Source organism: Procambarus clarkii, chromosome 57, assembly GCF_040958095.1.
Source record: "Procambarus clarkii isolate CNS0578487 chromosome 57, FALCON_Pclarkii_2.0, whole genome shotgun sequence".
Classification (NCBI taxonomy): Eukaryota; Metazoa; Arthropoda; class Malacostraca; order Decapoda; family Cambaridae; genus Procambarus; species Procambarus clarkii.
The window spans coordinates 18,162,679-18,177,082 of NC_091206.1; the positions used below are offsets into that span (position 1 = coordinate 18,162,679).

Sequence of the window (14,404 nt, forward strand, 5' to 3'; positions counted from 1 at the left end):
TGGATGGTCAATACTTCTCCTGCAGGTGTGTGTGTGTATGTGTGTGTGTGTGTGTGTGTGTGTGTGTGTGTGTGTGTGTGTGTGTGTGTGTGTGTGTGTGTGTGTGTGTGTGTGTGTGTGTGTGTGTGTGTGTGTGTGTGTGTGTGTGTACTCACCTAGTTTCAACTAATTCAAATCACATTCGGCCTTGTCTATAGATTTGATCAATATCTTTTCGGTTTTGTGGTATTATGCTAGTGCTAGGTAGTAGTATCATGCTGTTGCTTTATGTGAATACATTGCTAAAGCTGCATACCATGCCAATGGTGCCAAATACGTTGTCTACAGCATTACAGACCTGTCAAGAGTTCTTTTGTTTGCCAGCCTGGGATACGCAGGTGACAGGGGCTGGGATACGCAGGTGACAGGGGCTGGGATACGCAGGCGACATGGGCTGGGATGGAGGATGGGGGACGGGATGAAGCAACGATGGCCAACCACTTGGTCCATGAAGGATCAAACACCGACCTGTGAGAATCGAGACTATATAACTACCAGTCCTAGTCACTGTAACGACCAGTCCTAGTCACTGTAACGACCAGTCCAAATCACTGTAATGACGAGTCCTAGGCACTGTAACGACCAGTCCAAGTCACTGTAACGTACCTTCCCCCCCCCCCACACCCAACCACTGGATGGGTGTGGGGTACATGATAGGTCAGTTAAAACCGAATGCAACCTGTTCAACACGAATGTTATAACGACCAGAGATGTAAAGTGTTTAAACCCACTGTGTGACGCCACCTCGCTGTATTGTGAGTTTTTACCTCCTTTATTCAGTCCTCAAACACATGAAGTAGCATTTATGTACTGTCTTCTTGATTGTTGATATTTACTGTAAAAGCCCGTTTTCTGTGCTGATGGCTACTTTAGAAGGGGAAGTGATACTCATTTTCTGTTTGTATAGTTTTTGAGGAAGCACTTAGATAAAGAGAGAGAGAGAGAGAGAGAGAGAGAGAGAGAGAGAGAGAGAGAGAGAGAGAGAGAGAGAGAGAGAGAGAGAGAGAGAGAGAGAGAGAGAGAGAGAGAGAGAGAGAGAGAGAGAGAGAGAGAGAGAGAGAGAGAGAGAGAGAGAGAGAGAGAGAGAGAGAGAGAGAGAGAGAGAGAGAGAGAGAGAGAGAGAGACAGATGTACAAACATATGTACACATAGAGTCAAAGAAAGAAAAAAAACGCGGCGATACGGGTAGATATCCTCAAATAGGCACCGATAATGACTGAGAAATAGAACCAGGCAAAACACCAAGAGACAGACCTACAGATCCTCACACACACTGTTGAGGATCCCTCTGACTAGATAACCAGTCAAACATATGAGAATGTGTACATGTATATATATAAAATTAATAATTTTGTAACTAGCGTCAAAAAATCGTTATTTGCTTAGCTAAACGAACTAGAGGGTTCAGTTCCTGAACCGATTGTGTGCCTCTGTAATCCTTTACACCACCACCCACTGAATGGGTAAATTAATCGGACCCAGGTTTAGATGGACAATCAGTAGAATAGATACGGATATAGATGGACAGACAGTCAGGAGGACACAAATAGCTGGATAGACAGTCAGAAAGACAGTTGTAAGTGGACAGGCAGACAGTCAGACGGGCACTCAGAAGAAGGAAAACACAGGCAGACCAAGAGATTGGCAGTCGTGAACATTAATATTAACAGTAGGTTTGAATTACCTTAAAAAAAATCACATTCACTTTTGTTAAGTGGTTGGTATTTCATTGGAAGTTTCCAATTACTATTTGTTTGTCCGTTTTCTATGTCGGTTCCCACTGTTGTCTCCACCACTTTTATTGCTTTTCTTTCTTCATTTCTTCTTTACTCTCTCCTATAAATTATTCTCAATTTTCTACTCTTTATTCCTTCCTCTTGTTCTTTACTCCCTCATAGTTATAGATTATTATTATTATCATTATTATTATTATTATTGTTTTTATTAGTATAATTTCAGTGCCATTTACTGTTCTCTCTTTTTTGCTTCGCTTACTCATGCTTTCTTTAACATCTTCTTCATCTCTTTCTTATTATCTGTTTTACTTTCATTTCTTCCAGCTCCCTCTTTACTTTCTTTATTGTACACCTAGTGTTTATCCTCTAAGCCCTTCTTTCTCTCACATGCATTTGCGAGTATAAAAACATAGACCGCTGGGCCCGAGACAGTGCTAAGCCTCATCTCCTGCAGTAAGTCGGAAAGCCGCCAGCTTTACTAAGAAGAAAGCGACCTTGCCTACTCCTCGCTGGAGGAATTAGTAGAGAAAGAGAGGTGGGTGGAGTCAGAAGTTATGGCCCATAGATATTGGAGAGTGTTTAGGTAGGGGGTCCTCCTTATTTATGTCGGGAGGTGGGCTAGCCCCCCCCATAGCCCCCCCTACATAGCCCCTACATAGCCGCCCCCTCCCCCTGTAGTCTGTAGAAGGGGGGGCTATGTTAGTAGTGGTCGGCCAGGCCTCTCAACGTAGATAATATGACGTCTTACATTCGACCAAATTGTCAGGGATTTTCATATATCATATTTCTTTGTGAATGAGTAGTGCTTTATTTATCCTTGGGTAACCCTGGGTAAATTAACAGGCTAAAGAAAAATGTTAGATGAGAAGCAGAAAATTGAGTAAACAAAAATTAATTAAATAATAATGATAATATAAATAAAATAATAAAATAAAGAAATAATAACACAATAAAAATAATTTTGTAATGGTTCTAAAGCATCGGGTAGCAATTTGACCTTTCCTGTGCCTAGTATAGTACCTATATGTCTTCCCCATAGGCCTAAAATTACGTATATATAATGGCATAACAAATTATATATTAGGCTTTGAAAAGATATGGTTATGTTGTTGATTAGGTTGTGATAATATTTGTTATTATCAACAACTTTATTTTGTTCATATACATATTCATTTGTTCATATATTTACAACCTTATACTCCTACATATGCCTCCACATATACCCCAATATACCCTAATATATACTCTTACATGTACTTCTACATATATCTCCTCGTATACCATCCATATGCTTCATATATATACCCCAACGTATACTCCCACATATACCTCCACATATACTTTCATATAATCCCAACATATCCCTACATATACCCTAACAAATGGCCCCATACACCCTACATTAGCCATCCTATTGGTGTATAGGAGGCAGCTCCTATTGGTCCATAACAGAAAGCTGCTATTTATATACAAACATTAATATTCATGAAAATGTATATAAATGTATATTCAAGAATGTGGCGATCCAAATTGCCACATCCAACTACAATTCCACACATTCTGATGCGTCTAAAAATGTGATCTACAGTAATATATATTAATGTTAAGAAATGTCTTAAATTTTAACATAAATCTTTAATATTTAAAATGTTTAAATCTTTAATAATAAAATATTTAATGTATAAGATGTTCAAATCTTTAATATTAAAATTTTTAATGTATAAAATGTTTAAATCTTTTTTTTCAGGCACAAGAGCATTAAGCAAATACAATATATAAATGAGATTGAGGAGCACAATTTTGAGAACATTCTCAAGGAGCTACTTTAAGGTTGGGTTAGCTTTTCAAGGAAAATGTAGATTAGTATTCAGCCCAAGAGCCTATCCGAAGGTAGGTAAGGCTACTTTCTGTCCCCCAGCTGGTAGTCCAGACATGTAGCCTGTGACCTCCCTCCCTCCCACCCTTAGCTAGGAGTCCCTTGCACCCCCCTAGTGTGTAGGCCAAATTCATTCTTAATATTGTTCCTTTTTTGAGATTGAAGCATTTTCCCTTAACGAGTTACCGCCCCTAGTCTGGCGTCTCTAACTCCAGGCTAACAGCTCCTCACCCCTCACTTCTTCAGCTAGTAGCTCCTCACCCCTCACTTCCTCAGCTAGTAGGTCCTCACCCCTCACTTCTTCAGCTAGTAGCTCCTCACCCCTCACTTCCTCAGCTAGTAGCCCCTCACCCACATCATGTTGTATGACCAGTATTGTAATCTCTTGACGACCCCCAAGAGGAAGGTTATCAGAGTGATCCTCCCGTTTGTGTCTTGGGAAAATATTTGGACCTGGAGCGTGGCGCGGATTGCGACAGTGCTCTTGGTGGATTAAATGGGCTTAGACGCTGTTATCAGATACCAGATGAAAGTTGAGAAATGGATGTTCAGCTGATTTTGTTCAGTGTTATTAGGTATATTTGGAAATGTTATTGTTCAACGCACTCTATCTCTGTCTGTCTGTGTCTATTTGTCTGCCCCTCTTTTTGTCTCTGTCTGTCTGTCTGTCTGTCTGTCTGTCTGTCTGTCTGTCTGTCTGTCTGTCTGTCTGTCTGTCTGTCTGTCTGTCTGTCTGTCTGTCTGTCTGTTTGTCTGTCTGTCTCTCTCTCTCTCTCTCTCTCTCTCTCTCTCTGGTAGGACTCGTAGTAGTAATATAAACATAAAATGTAGATTGAGAAAATATAGTGGATTGTTAGAAGATTAATCCAAAGAATGTAGTCGGGAGTCATTGCAATAGAAAACGGGTGGATTAGAAGACAGAATGCCAGAGCTCAGCTCAATCCTGCAGGCACAACTAAGTGAATATAAATTGGTGAGCATATAAGCAAGTCATCGGTATTTGCAACACTGGCAAACATCCTTGTTGATCATGGATACGTCGCTTATGCTTGAAGCTTCCATCTAAAAAAAATAACCTGCGAATGCTGAGATATATGGAGTACGAAGAAAGGCTGAGGTAGCTGGATCTTGCCTCATTAGATAAGATAAAACAGAGAGGAGATATGATCGCGTCATATAAGATAATTAGGAACATTGGTAAAGAATATATTAGTGAAAAGTTCTGAATGTAGAACAGGAAAACGAGGACAGTTATTAGCCTAATTCATACAGGTTTGCCATGGGAGCAGTGGGAGGTGGAGGTGGGGTCCTTTAACCTTGCCATGGGCGCAGTGGGAGTTGGAGGTGGGTCATTTAACCTTGCCATGGACGTAGTGGGAGGTGGAGGTGGGTCATTTAACCTTGCCATGGGAGCAGTGGGAGGTGGAGGTGGGGTCATTTAACCTTGCCATAGGCGTAGTGGGAGGTGAAGGTGGGTCATTTAACCTTGCCATGGGAGCAGTGGGAGGTGGAGGTGGGGTCATTTAACCTTGCCATGGGCGTAGTGGGAGGTGGAGGTGAGGTCATTTAACCTTGCCATGGGAGCAGTGGGAGGTGGAGGCAGATCATAAGTTCTTGCCACGAGGCATTATGGAAACTGAAGATTAACTAAGCAGCCTTGATTTTGGGGACTATGGGAGCTTAAAGATGGGTCAAGCATTCTTGCCATGGGCATTATGGGTTGTTACGGAGGGTCCCAACCAGGCCGTCGTTGGGAAGCTGACGGTGACCCCAAGCCTCTCCTTTAGGTCATCTTTACGTGTCTCGCTAATGATGGCAACCAATGTCATCTTGCTATGGCGTCTTCCAAATTAATAATGTCTAAGGGGCCCTGAAGTATGGAAGGGAAGGAGGGGCCCCTTTGCATCCATTTGCGTCCGGACCTAGATAATATGGGCCAGGCGAAGGGGCCCACTTATCCGTAGAATATTTGAACGCGGACCCTTAATTTCAATGCTTTAAGGATGATAGATGTCCAACAGGTAAGGATTAGGGTGGAGTCTGTATGTAATTATGGTGATTATTCACAATTATAACTCGACCATAGATTACAGAGCCAGTTGGGCAGCAGATGGTGGTGGCTTGGTGGTGGGGCTGGGGGTGGGGGTGTAGTTGGTGGTGATTATAGTAATGTAGTCTGTGGTGGTGGTGGTAGTGGTGTATTGGGTGTTGTTAGTTTCGTTGCTGGTGATGTTAGTGGTCTAGTTAGTGATGGTGGTGGTAGGGTTGTTGTTGCTTCGTGGTGAATTAATAAGTGGTGGTTTATAATTAGTGGTGTACCTGATGGTGGTGGTGGTGGTGGTGGCAAAGTAGTTGTTGGTGGTGGAAATGTCGTTGTTGGTAGTAGTGTAGATAGTGGTTTTGTTATTGGCAGTGATGTAGTTGACGGGTGTGGTAGTGAATATTGTAGTGTAGTTGGTAGTGGTCGTGGTTGAGTAGATGATAGTGGGGATAATATACTTGTCGATAGTGGTAGTGGTATTGATGATGGTGGTGGAAGCTGTATAATATGGTGGTAGTGCAGATGGTGGTAGTGGGGTTGATAATAATGTGATTGTAAATGGTGCGGTATTTGGTGGCGTAAATTTATCTGAATTTACCCTGAGAACCACCAACTCTCGACGGCGATAGGAACCTGGCGGCTTGTCAAAGGTCAGCCTATTTTTTCCTGATAATTTTATCCAGCTGGATTTTGAACTGAAGCAATGTGTTGGGCATTACGGCTTTAGCATGAAGGCGGTTCCATAGGTGTGTAATCCTATGAGTGAAAAGGCATCTCCTTCTCCCTGTTCAATGTTGGAGCTTAAGCTATGTAGCTTTGTTCCATATATGGGTAACATTTGAACATTCAGAGAAGTGGTCTGGATCAAAATCCTCGAAACTGTTCACTATTTTAAAAGTTTCGATGAGTTAAGATGTGTCAAGTTTGGTTTGGAGTGTCTGGACTTAATTCTGGAATGATTTTTTTCGCCCAGTATTGAACGGTTTCCTAAGTAGATATATCTTTCAGAACATAACGTCGCCATGCCTGGATACGGTCGTCCAGATGGAACGGGGGGGGGGGGGGGGGGGCGCACCAGTACAGTTGAATTACTACTTTTTTTTTACTTTAGGTCAAGAGTCCTTTCAACTTCTTCTATGGTTTGGTTGGCTCTTTTACTGCAGCTCCCACTTGTGCAAACATATAAATTAACAATTAAGGGATATTGGGAACTCATTTGTATGTCAGAATTAACTGAGAGATACGAGTATCACTTCCATCATCATAATGGTCTATTAATGTCATTGATTATAAACAGTCACAAGATGACAAGGACGGGCAGGAATGACCACCCAACACGACAGAGAGGGGGCACAGTACGGGGCATGAATGACCACCCAACACGACAGAGAGGGGGCACAGTACTGGGCATAAATGACCACCCAACACGACAGAGAGGGGGCACAGTACTGGGTATAAATGACCAACCAACACGACAGAGAGGGGGCACAGTACTGGGCATAAATGACCACCCAACACGACAGAGAGGGGGCACAGTACTGGGCATAAATGACCACCCAACACGACAGAAAGGGGGCACAGTACTGGGCATAAATGACCAACCAACACGACAGAGAGGGGGCACAGTACTGGGCACAAATGACCACCCAACACGACAGAGAGGGGGCACAGTACTGGGCACAAATGACCACCCAACACGACAGAGAGGGGGCACAGTACTGGGCATAAATGACCAACCAACACGACAGAGACAAATACAAAGTATTTGTTCGGATTTGAGATAATTAATGATGGGCACAGAAGTCGTTGGTGAAAACAGTAAGGAATTTTTTAATGTGTACATTGCTGCTCGTGTACATGGCCTTGCGTGCACATGGCCGACCGTGCACATGGTCATATGTGTGTGTGTGTGCACGTGACCGTGTATGAATGTGCATGCGTGCAGAACCATCATATATACAGGGGGGGAGGATGAAGATGTGGGATGGAGGTGGACGGAGGGGGGGGGGGTTTGATAAGTAGCAGAAAGAGGGCGAGAGGGTTGATGGGGAGGGGGTTGTGGTCGAGGATAGCGGGGGGGAGGGATAGAGAGTCGGGATAGGAGAGGAATAAACGCATTAGGATAATTTTCTCCTCACCTGCATTCAACTCCAAAACGGGCTTACCTAACATTGCCTATCTACCAATGACTTGAGGGAAGTAAAGTCTCTATAGTTCTTAATGGCCCGCCTCTAGCATTCTTATTTCCTGTTCTCTAATATTTTCATTTACCTGATTTTTTTCGAATTCTCAGGTGTATCTGGTGTAAAAATTTTAATTGGAGAAAATTAATAATAATTCGTATTACTGGGGCAGAAAGCCAGTCAATATATATATCACAGTTTTATAACCACGTTATAAGGTGGGATGCTGTGTCTCCAACAGTCTCGAGTGGTTAGGGAATGGTGGAAGGTGAGGAAGAGCCTGGGGGGCGTGAGGAAAAGCCTGGGGGGCGTGAGGAAGAGCCTGGGGGGCTTGAGGAAGAGCCTGGGGGCGTGAGGAAGAGCCTGGGGGGCGTGAGGAAGAGCCTGGGGGCGTGAGGAAGATCCTGGGGGGCGTGAGGAAGAGCCTGGGGGCGTGAGGAAGAGCCTGGGGGCGTGAGGAAGAGCCTGGGGAGCGTGAGGAAGAGCCTGGGGGCGTGAGGAAGAGCCTGGGGGCGTGAGGAAGAGCCTGGGGGCGTGAGGAAGAGCCTGGGGGCGTGAGGAAGAGCCTGGGGGGCGTGAGGAAGAGCCTGGGGGGCGTGAGGAAGAGCCTGGGGGGCGTGAGGAAGAGCCTGGGGGGCGTGAGGAAGAGCCTGGGGGGCTTGAGGAAGAGCCTGGGGGCGTGAGGAAGAGCCTGGGGGGCGTGAGGAAGAGCCTGGGGGCGTGAGGAAGATCCTGGGGGGCGTGAGGAAGAGCCTGGGGGCGTGAGGAAGAGCCTGGGGGCGTGAGGAAGAGCCTGGGGAGCGTGAGGAAGAGCCTGGGGGCGTGAGGAAGAGCCTGGGGGCGTGAGGAAGAGCCTGGGGGCGTGAGGAAGAGCCTGGGGGCGTGAGGAAGAGCCTGGGGGGCGTGAGGAAGAGCCTGGGGGGCGTGAGGAAGAGCCTGGGGGGCGTGAGGGAGGATCAGGTCATCGTTCTCTCCAATGCGGGAGACTCACCTGTGTTGAGATTATTTACTGATTGTACGTTCGTGTTTACACACATCTCTGTGAAATTACAACTACAACCACGGACGCGCACAGGGTGCTGGTGTGGACAGCTCTCAAGATTTGTGGACCTAGAGACCGGGGTTCGATACCCGGCGCCGGCGGTAAATAGGTACCTAGGAGTTAGACAGCTGATACGGGCTGCTTCCTGTGTGTGTGTGCGTGTGTGTGTGTGTGTGTGTGTGTGTGTGTGTGTGTGTGTGTGTGTGTGTGTGTGTGTGTGTGTGTGTGTGTGTGTGTGTGTGTGTGTGTGTGTGTGTGTGTGTGTGTGTGTGTGTGTGTGTGTGTGTGTGTGTGTGTGTTAGAAAAAAATATATTTAGTAGACATAATAGAGGAAAAATAGATTGGTTAGAAAGGCTGGGTCCAAGAGCTAATATCTCGATTCTGGAGGGACAAATATTAAATACAAATAGTAAAATACACACAAGTATGATAGGGAAATCGATCAGTAATCATTGCATTAGACAACCGCAGGATAGACATTCGGGGTCCAAGAGCTAGAATTTGATCCTGGAGGCGCAAATAGGTGAGTACACACTGCGCACATCATGCGCACGCATTGATTTTCTTCTCGCTTAAAGATTCTAGCATGGCAAGTTATGCGCTACGAGAACGTTGCAACTCGTATTTTTAAATAAGGTTGAGTTTGCATATCAGCAGCCATGCATGCGTGCAATCTTGCTATCTCTTCATGTGTCAGACTGAGGACCCATCAGGCATGCAGAGGTGTTCCTGTGTTGTTGCTGAGGCCCCGGAGAGATACCTTCTCTAATTTGGTGCTTCAGTTGCTGTACTGAACGATGTAATTGATATCAATAAGCCTCTCGTCTGCTGAGGCTTCTGTATAAGGGGACTTGTAGATTACATAATTTAAGAACCTAAATGTAAATAATGTATATTCATACTTACACACTAGCTGATGTACCGAGCTGAGTGCCCCGATGGACAACAGGAGTCACATGTCCACTACACACGATGTCCATCATTGGAACTGATGTATTGGACATTGTGTCCGGCCTCAGGCGTTCCCAAACATCTCAATATCGACAGTTATGTTCCTTGACGAGCACGTATAGAATATACTATACTTCAGGTCATAGTTTCTTTACCCCTGGAGAGTGGGACGTGCATGTCAGGGATGGGGGAGGAAATACCTTTGTGTGTGTGTGTGTGGAGCGACACCAGGAGAGGAAAAGTGTATTAATTGTGTAGAGAGGAGGATGCTGTCTAATATTACGTTGTATAATTCAATATATTGCAGTAATATAGATGTAATACCACTGATGTATTTGAGCTCACCGAAAACATTTGCAACTAAAGTTAATTGAGATTTAAAATGACATGTAGGATTTCCAGAATATATATATATATATATATATATATATATATATATATATATATATATATATATATATATATATATATATATATATATATATGTAACACAATAATTTCCGAATATTGCACAAGCGGAGAACATATACCATTGATTCATCAGGAATTTGGGATGAATTACACTGCATTTATGGAAGTGTGTTCACTCACAGGAAATGTGAGACCGCCCGAAAAATTCTCCTCTCGGGGCAAAATTCAATTTAGAAATTCCTACCCTAACCCCCCCTCAGCCTGACCTCGACTCAACCCCCCTTTTCTACTGTCCTCGTCCCAGCCTTGCCAACAACACTTCTCAGGCTTCCCACAAATATTTCTCAGACTTACCACCAGTACATCTCAGATTTACCACCGACACATCCTATACTTGCCAATAACACATCACAGAATTATTGCAAATACATTCCAGACTTTTCAGCAACATATCTCAGAGGTATGACAAACACTTCTCAGTTTTACTTCCATAACATCTGAGACTTTTCACCCACATATTCATCAGACTTACCACCAACACACTTCAGACTTACCAAAAATCACATCCTCCCAATCTCTCACTTACCCCATTGCTGTCTGACGTACCATTTTGAACCCCATCGAACGTGCTGTAACCTGGCCGGGTTTAAAGTACTCTCTAGCCAACCATTCGACCCCTCCCCATCCCTTCCCTTCCCAGCATCCTTTCATCCCCATCATTCACAAATGCATATTCATCCCCCGTCGTCTCCTTACGCTGACGTCACACACAAATGCTGCACCACAGACGTCTAATTGGCCAAACCGGAGCCCAGGCGCCATGGGAGGGGGGGAGGGGGGAGGTAAGATACAGCCTCGTCTGTAAGGAGTCTGGAGTTGTTGCATCATGTTTGTATTCAATCGACACGCCGCTCACATAAACAACAGCCGGTACACTTTGGTGAAATGCTTGTTGGTGTTGAGTTAAATGGATATTGGGAAAACTAAACCACACGCCAGAAGATGAAGAGACGACGACGACGACGTTTCGGTCCGTCCTGGACCATTATCAAGTCGATTGAGCGACTCAATCGACTTGATAATGGTCCTGGACGGACCGAAACGTCGTCGTCTCCTCATCTTAACCACAATTCCAAATCCTTTCACATCCTTTAGTTTTCAGACGTGAAAGGATGTATATTATGAATGAATGTTATACAATTTACACACAGGTTAATAACTCATATTATATTTACACACAGGTTAATAACTCATATTATATTTACACACAGGTTAATAACTCATATTATATTTACACACAGGTTAATAACTCATATTATATTTACACACAGGTTAATAACTCATATTATATTTACACACAGGTTAGTATCTGGTGATACATTTACACACAGGTTCGTATCTGGTGATACATTTACACACAGGTTAGTATCTGGTGATACATTTACACAGAGGTTAACATCTCTGAGCATACTTTCCACCTCGGTAATATAACTTGCAAGAGACCTGACATGAGTTACGTTATAACGGGTCTTAACTCGCCACTATTTTCACCAAGTTCAAGACACTTAAGACCACTCATCGTTCATCTTTAGACTTGCGTAACGCAACACTTAAACTTAAAAGGAAAAATATTATGATGGTATTGAAGGGTGAACGTGCGGCTTAACATGTGCTCGCCTAATTGTGCATGAGAGGGTTGAGCTTTAGCTCACTGGTCTCGCCTCTCAGGTAACCAGAGTACATATTCCTGTTGAGCATCTGTTCATTTGAGTACTTTTTTATTAGCAGGCTGAGAACTTTCTTTTCCCATAGCTTATGGTAAGCCTTACCCACTAGTTTTCCCTGGATCGTGAACCACAATCAGTTACTGCTGGGTAAACAGAGGCGAACAGATAAGGACTGACACATCCTCCCACAGTCAATCCTCCCTGGCCAGGATGCGAATGTAGACTAATCGCTCGCGAAGCGCGGGGCGAATGTGTTACCACTGCGCCATCAGGGACTACCATGTATGTTCAGCGTGTTTTCCTGAGAATTTAGTATGTGGTAATCATATCTATCGTGACTATTTTTTAACTTGTCTTAGTTGCAGGCGATGAGTCATAATAACGTGGCTGAAGTATGTTGACTAGACCACAATCGACTTGAGAATGGTGCAGGACGGACCGAAACGTCGTCGTCCCTTCACTTTCTAGCGTGTGGTCTGGTCAACTTGTCTTAGTTCTTTTATTAGCTACCAGTTTTTGTCACCATTTGTCCACGTTATCTTGTTGTTTCTTGCTGTTTTTCACAGTTTTCTGCCCTCAAAACGTTTACCTCACCAGCAGTCATTTTAAGGCCGGGGTCTATCACTCCTGGCAAGTCATTCACGTAGATGAGGTACAAGATTGGTCTTTTTACTGACCGCTATGGGACGACAATGGTACTACATCATTACATTCAAGTTTCTCCTACCACTTTGTGACTGTCTTCTGTCGCTCAGATACTCCTTTATCCACTGGGATAAGTGGATAATCCAATTTATCCACTTCCGTGTCACTCAAGGCTTTCTCCCCAATTTTTTTCCGCTAGTCCGTGTGGAGGTGTACGTTCAGCTTGATGTGTGGTACAGAGGTTAATAAATTACAATAAATATACAAATTATTGGACATAAACACCTATAAAACAAAATATCAGGATTCACCATAATGGACAAACATAAATATATATTACAACGAAGGTACTGTACTGAAACATATCATATTATGCTAGCAAAATTATTATAGATGTGGAATAATAACATAGTTTGAGTATTCCTAAGCAGTCCAGCAACACAAATGGGCTTTTGTCTGGACATATCATTACGTCCTATAGGCAGTATAACATAACATTCGACACACTGATTTATATATGGGTAATGTCGCCGCTAAGTAACATAATGAAATATTCTGGTTTAAATACAGTCATTATATACAGTTTTCTCGTTGTGGAAATTATATAACACTATTAAATTATGATTGGCTGATTTACATAGGAGGAAATTATGAATTACGAGAGATTGGACCGCAAGCTGTACACTTTCTTCACCGAAATGTCCATATATGTATCTTGTTCACAGGGGCCGCAAGTCGAACGCTATGTTCAGAACAGGTGGAAAGCGTATTCAATATTCTGTTCGCCACGTCCAGCTAGTCATATTGAACATCATGTTCACAGCCGCGATAGATGTACACCGTCTTTTCTGAGTGAGGAAACTGAACACTTTAGCCGCAGAAAAATGGCCACTACGTTACACTTAAACACTTTGGTCAGAGAGAGAGAGAGAGAGAGAGAGAGAGAGAGAGAGAGAGAGAGAGAGAGAGAGAGAGAGAGAGAGAGAGAGAGAGAGAGAGAGAGAGAGAGAGAGAGAGAGAGAGAGAGAGAGAGAGAGAGAGAGAGAGAGAGAGAGAGACAGAGAGAGAGAGAGAGAGAGAGAGACAGAGAGAGAGAGAGAGAGAGAGAGAGAGAGAGAGAGAGAGAGAGAGAGAGACAGAGAGAGAGAGAGAGAGAGAGAGAGAGAGAGAGAGAGAGAGAGAGAGAGAGAGAGAGAGAGAGAGAGAGAGAGAGAGAGAGAGAGAGAGAGAGAGAGAGAGAGAGAGAGACAGAGAGAGAGAGAGAGAGAGAGAGAGAGAGAGAGAGAGAGAGAGAGAGAGAGAGAGAGAGAGAGAGAGAGAGAGAGAGAGAGAGAGAGAGAGAGAGAGAGAGAGAGAGAGAGAGAGAGAGAGAGAGAGAGAGAGAAGAGAGAGAGAGAGAGAGAGAGACAGAGAGAGAGAGAGAGAGAGAGAGAGAGAGAGAGAGAGAGAGAGAGAGAGAGAGAGAGAGAGAGAGAGAGAGAGAGAGAGAGAGAGAGAGAGAGAGAGAGAGAGAGAGAGAGAGAGAGAGAGAGAGAGAGAGAGAGAGAGACAGAGAGAGAGAGAGAGAGAGACAGAGAGAGAGAGAGAGAGAGAGAGAGAGAGAGAGAGAGAGAGAGAGAGAGAGAGAGAGAGAGAGAGAGAGAGAGAGAGAGACAGAGAGAGAGAGAGAGAGAGAGAGAGAGAGAGAGAGAGAGAGAGAGAGAGAGAGAGAGAGAGAGGAGAGAGAGAGAGAGAGAGAGAGAGAGAGAGGAG

The 14,404-nt window shown here is 44.0% G+C and overlaps 2 protein-coding genes across 2 annotated transcripts in view; both read right to left on the minus strand.

Moving 5' to 3' along the window:
* LOC138353365 (uncharacterized) overlaps positions 1-5,089 on the minus strand; it is a 57,544-nt gene extending 52,455 nt beyond the window's left edge. The window contains exon 1 of the mRNA XM_069306365.1: positions 4,968-5,089. Within this exon, the coding sequence (XP_069162466.1) occupies positions 4,968-5,089 (122 nt within the window). The remainder of the gene's footprint in view (positions 1-4,967) is intronic.
* A 3,037-nt stretch (positions 5,090-8,126) lies between these two features.
* LOC123750570 (uncharacterized) lies at positions 8,127-9,922 on the minus strand. The gene is made up of 2 exons (XM_045732674.2): positions 9,825-9,922; positions 8,127-8,811 (listed from the first exon to the last, which is right to left on the minus strand). Exons 1-2 carry the CDS (start codon positions 9,920-9,922, stop codon positions 8,127-8,129), a joined length of 783 nt encoding a protein of 260 aa, XP_045588630.2.
* Positions 9,923-14,404: the final 4,482 nt, after the last annotated feature.

Coding starts and splice junctions, on each gene's coding strand:
- LOC123750570 (XM_045732674.2), bottom strand. CDS start 9,922: ATGTCCAATACATCAGTTCCAATGATGGACATCGTGTGTAGTGGACAT. Junction 8,812..9,824: donor CTCGGTACATCAGCTAGTGT/GTAAGTATGAAT, acceptor CACGCCCCCCAG/GCTCTTCCTCACGCCCCCCA.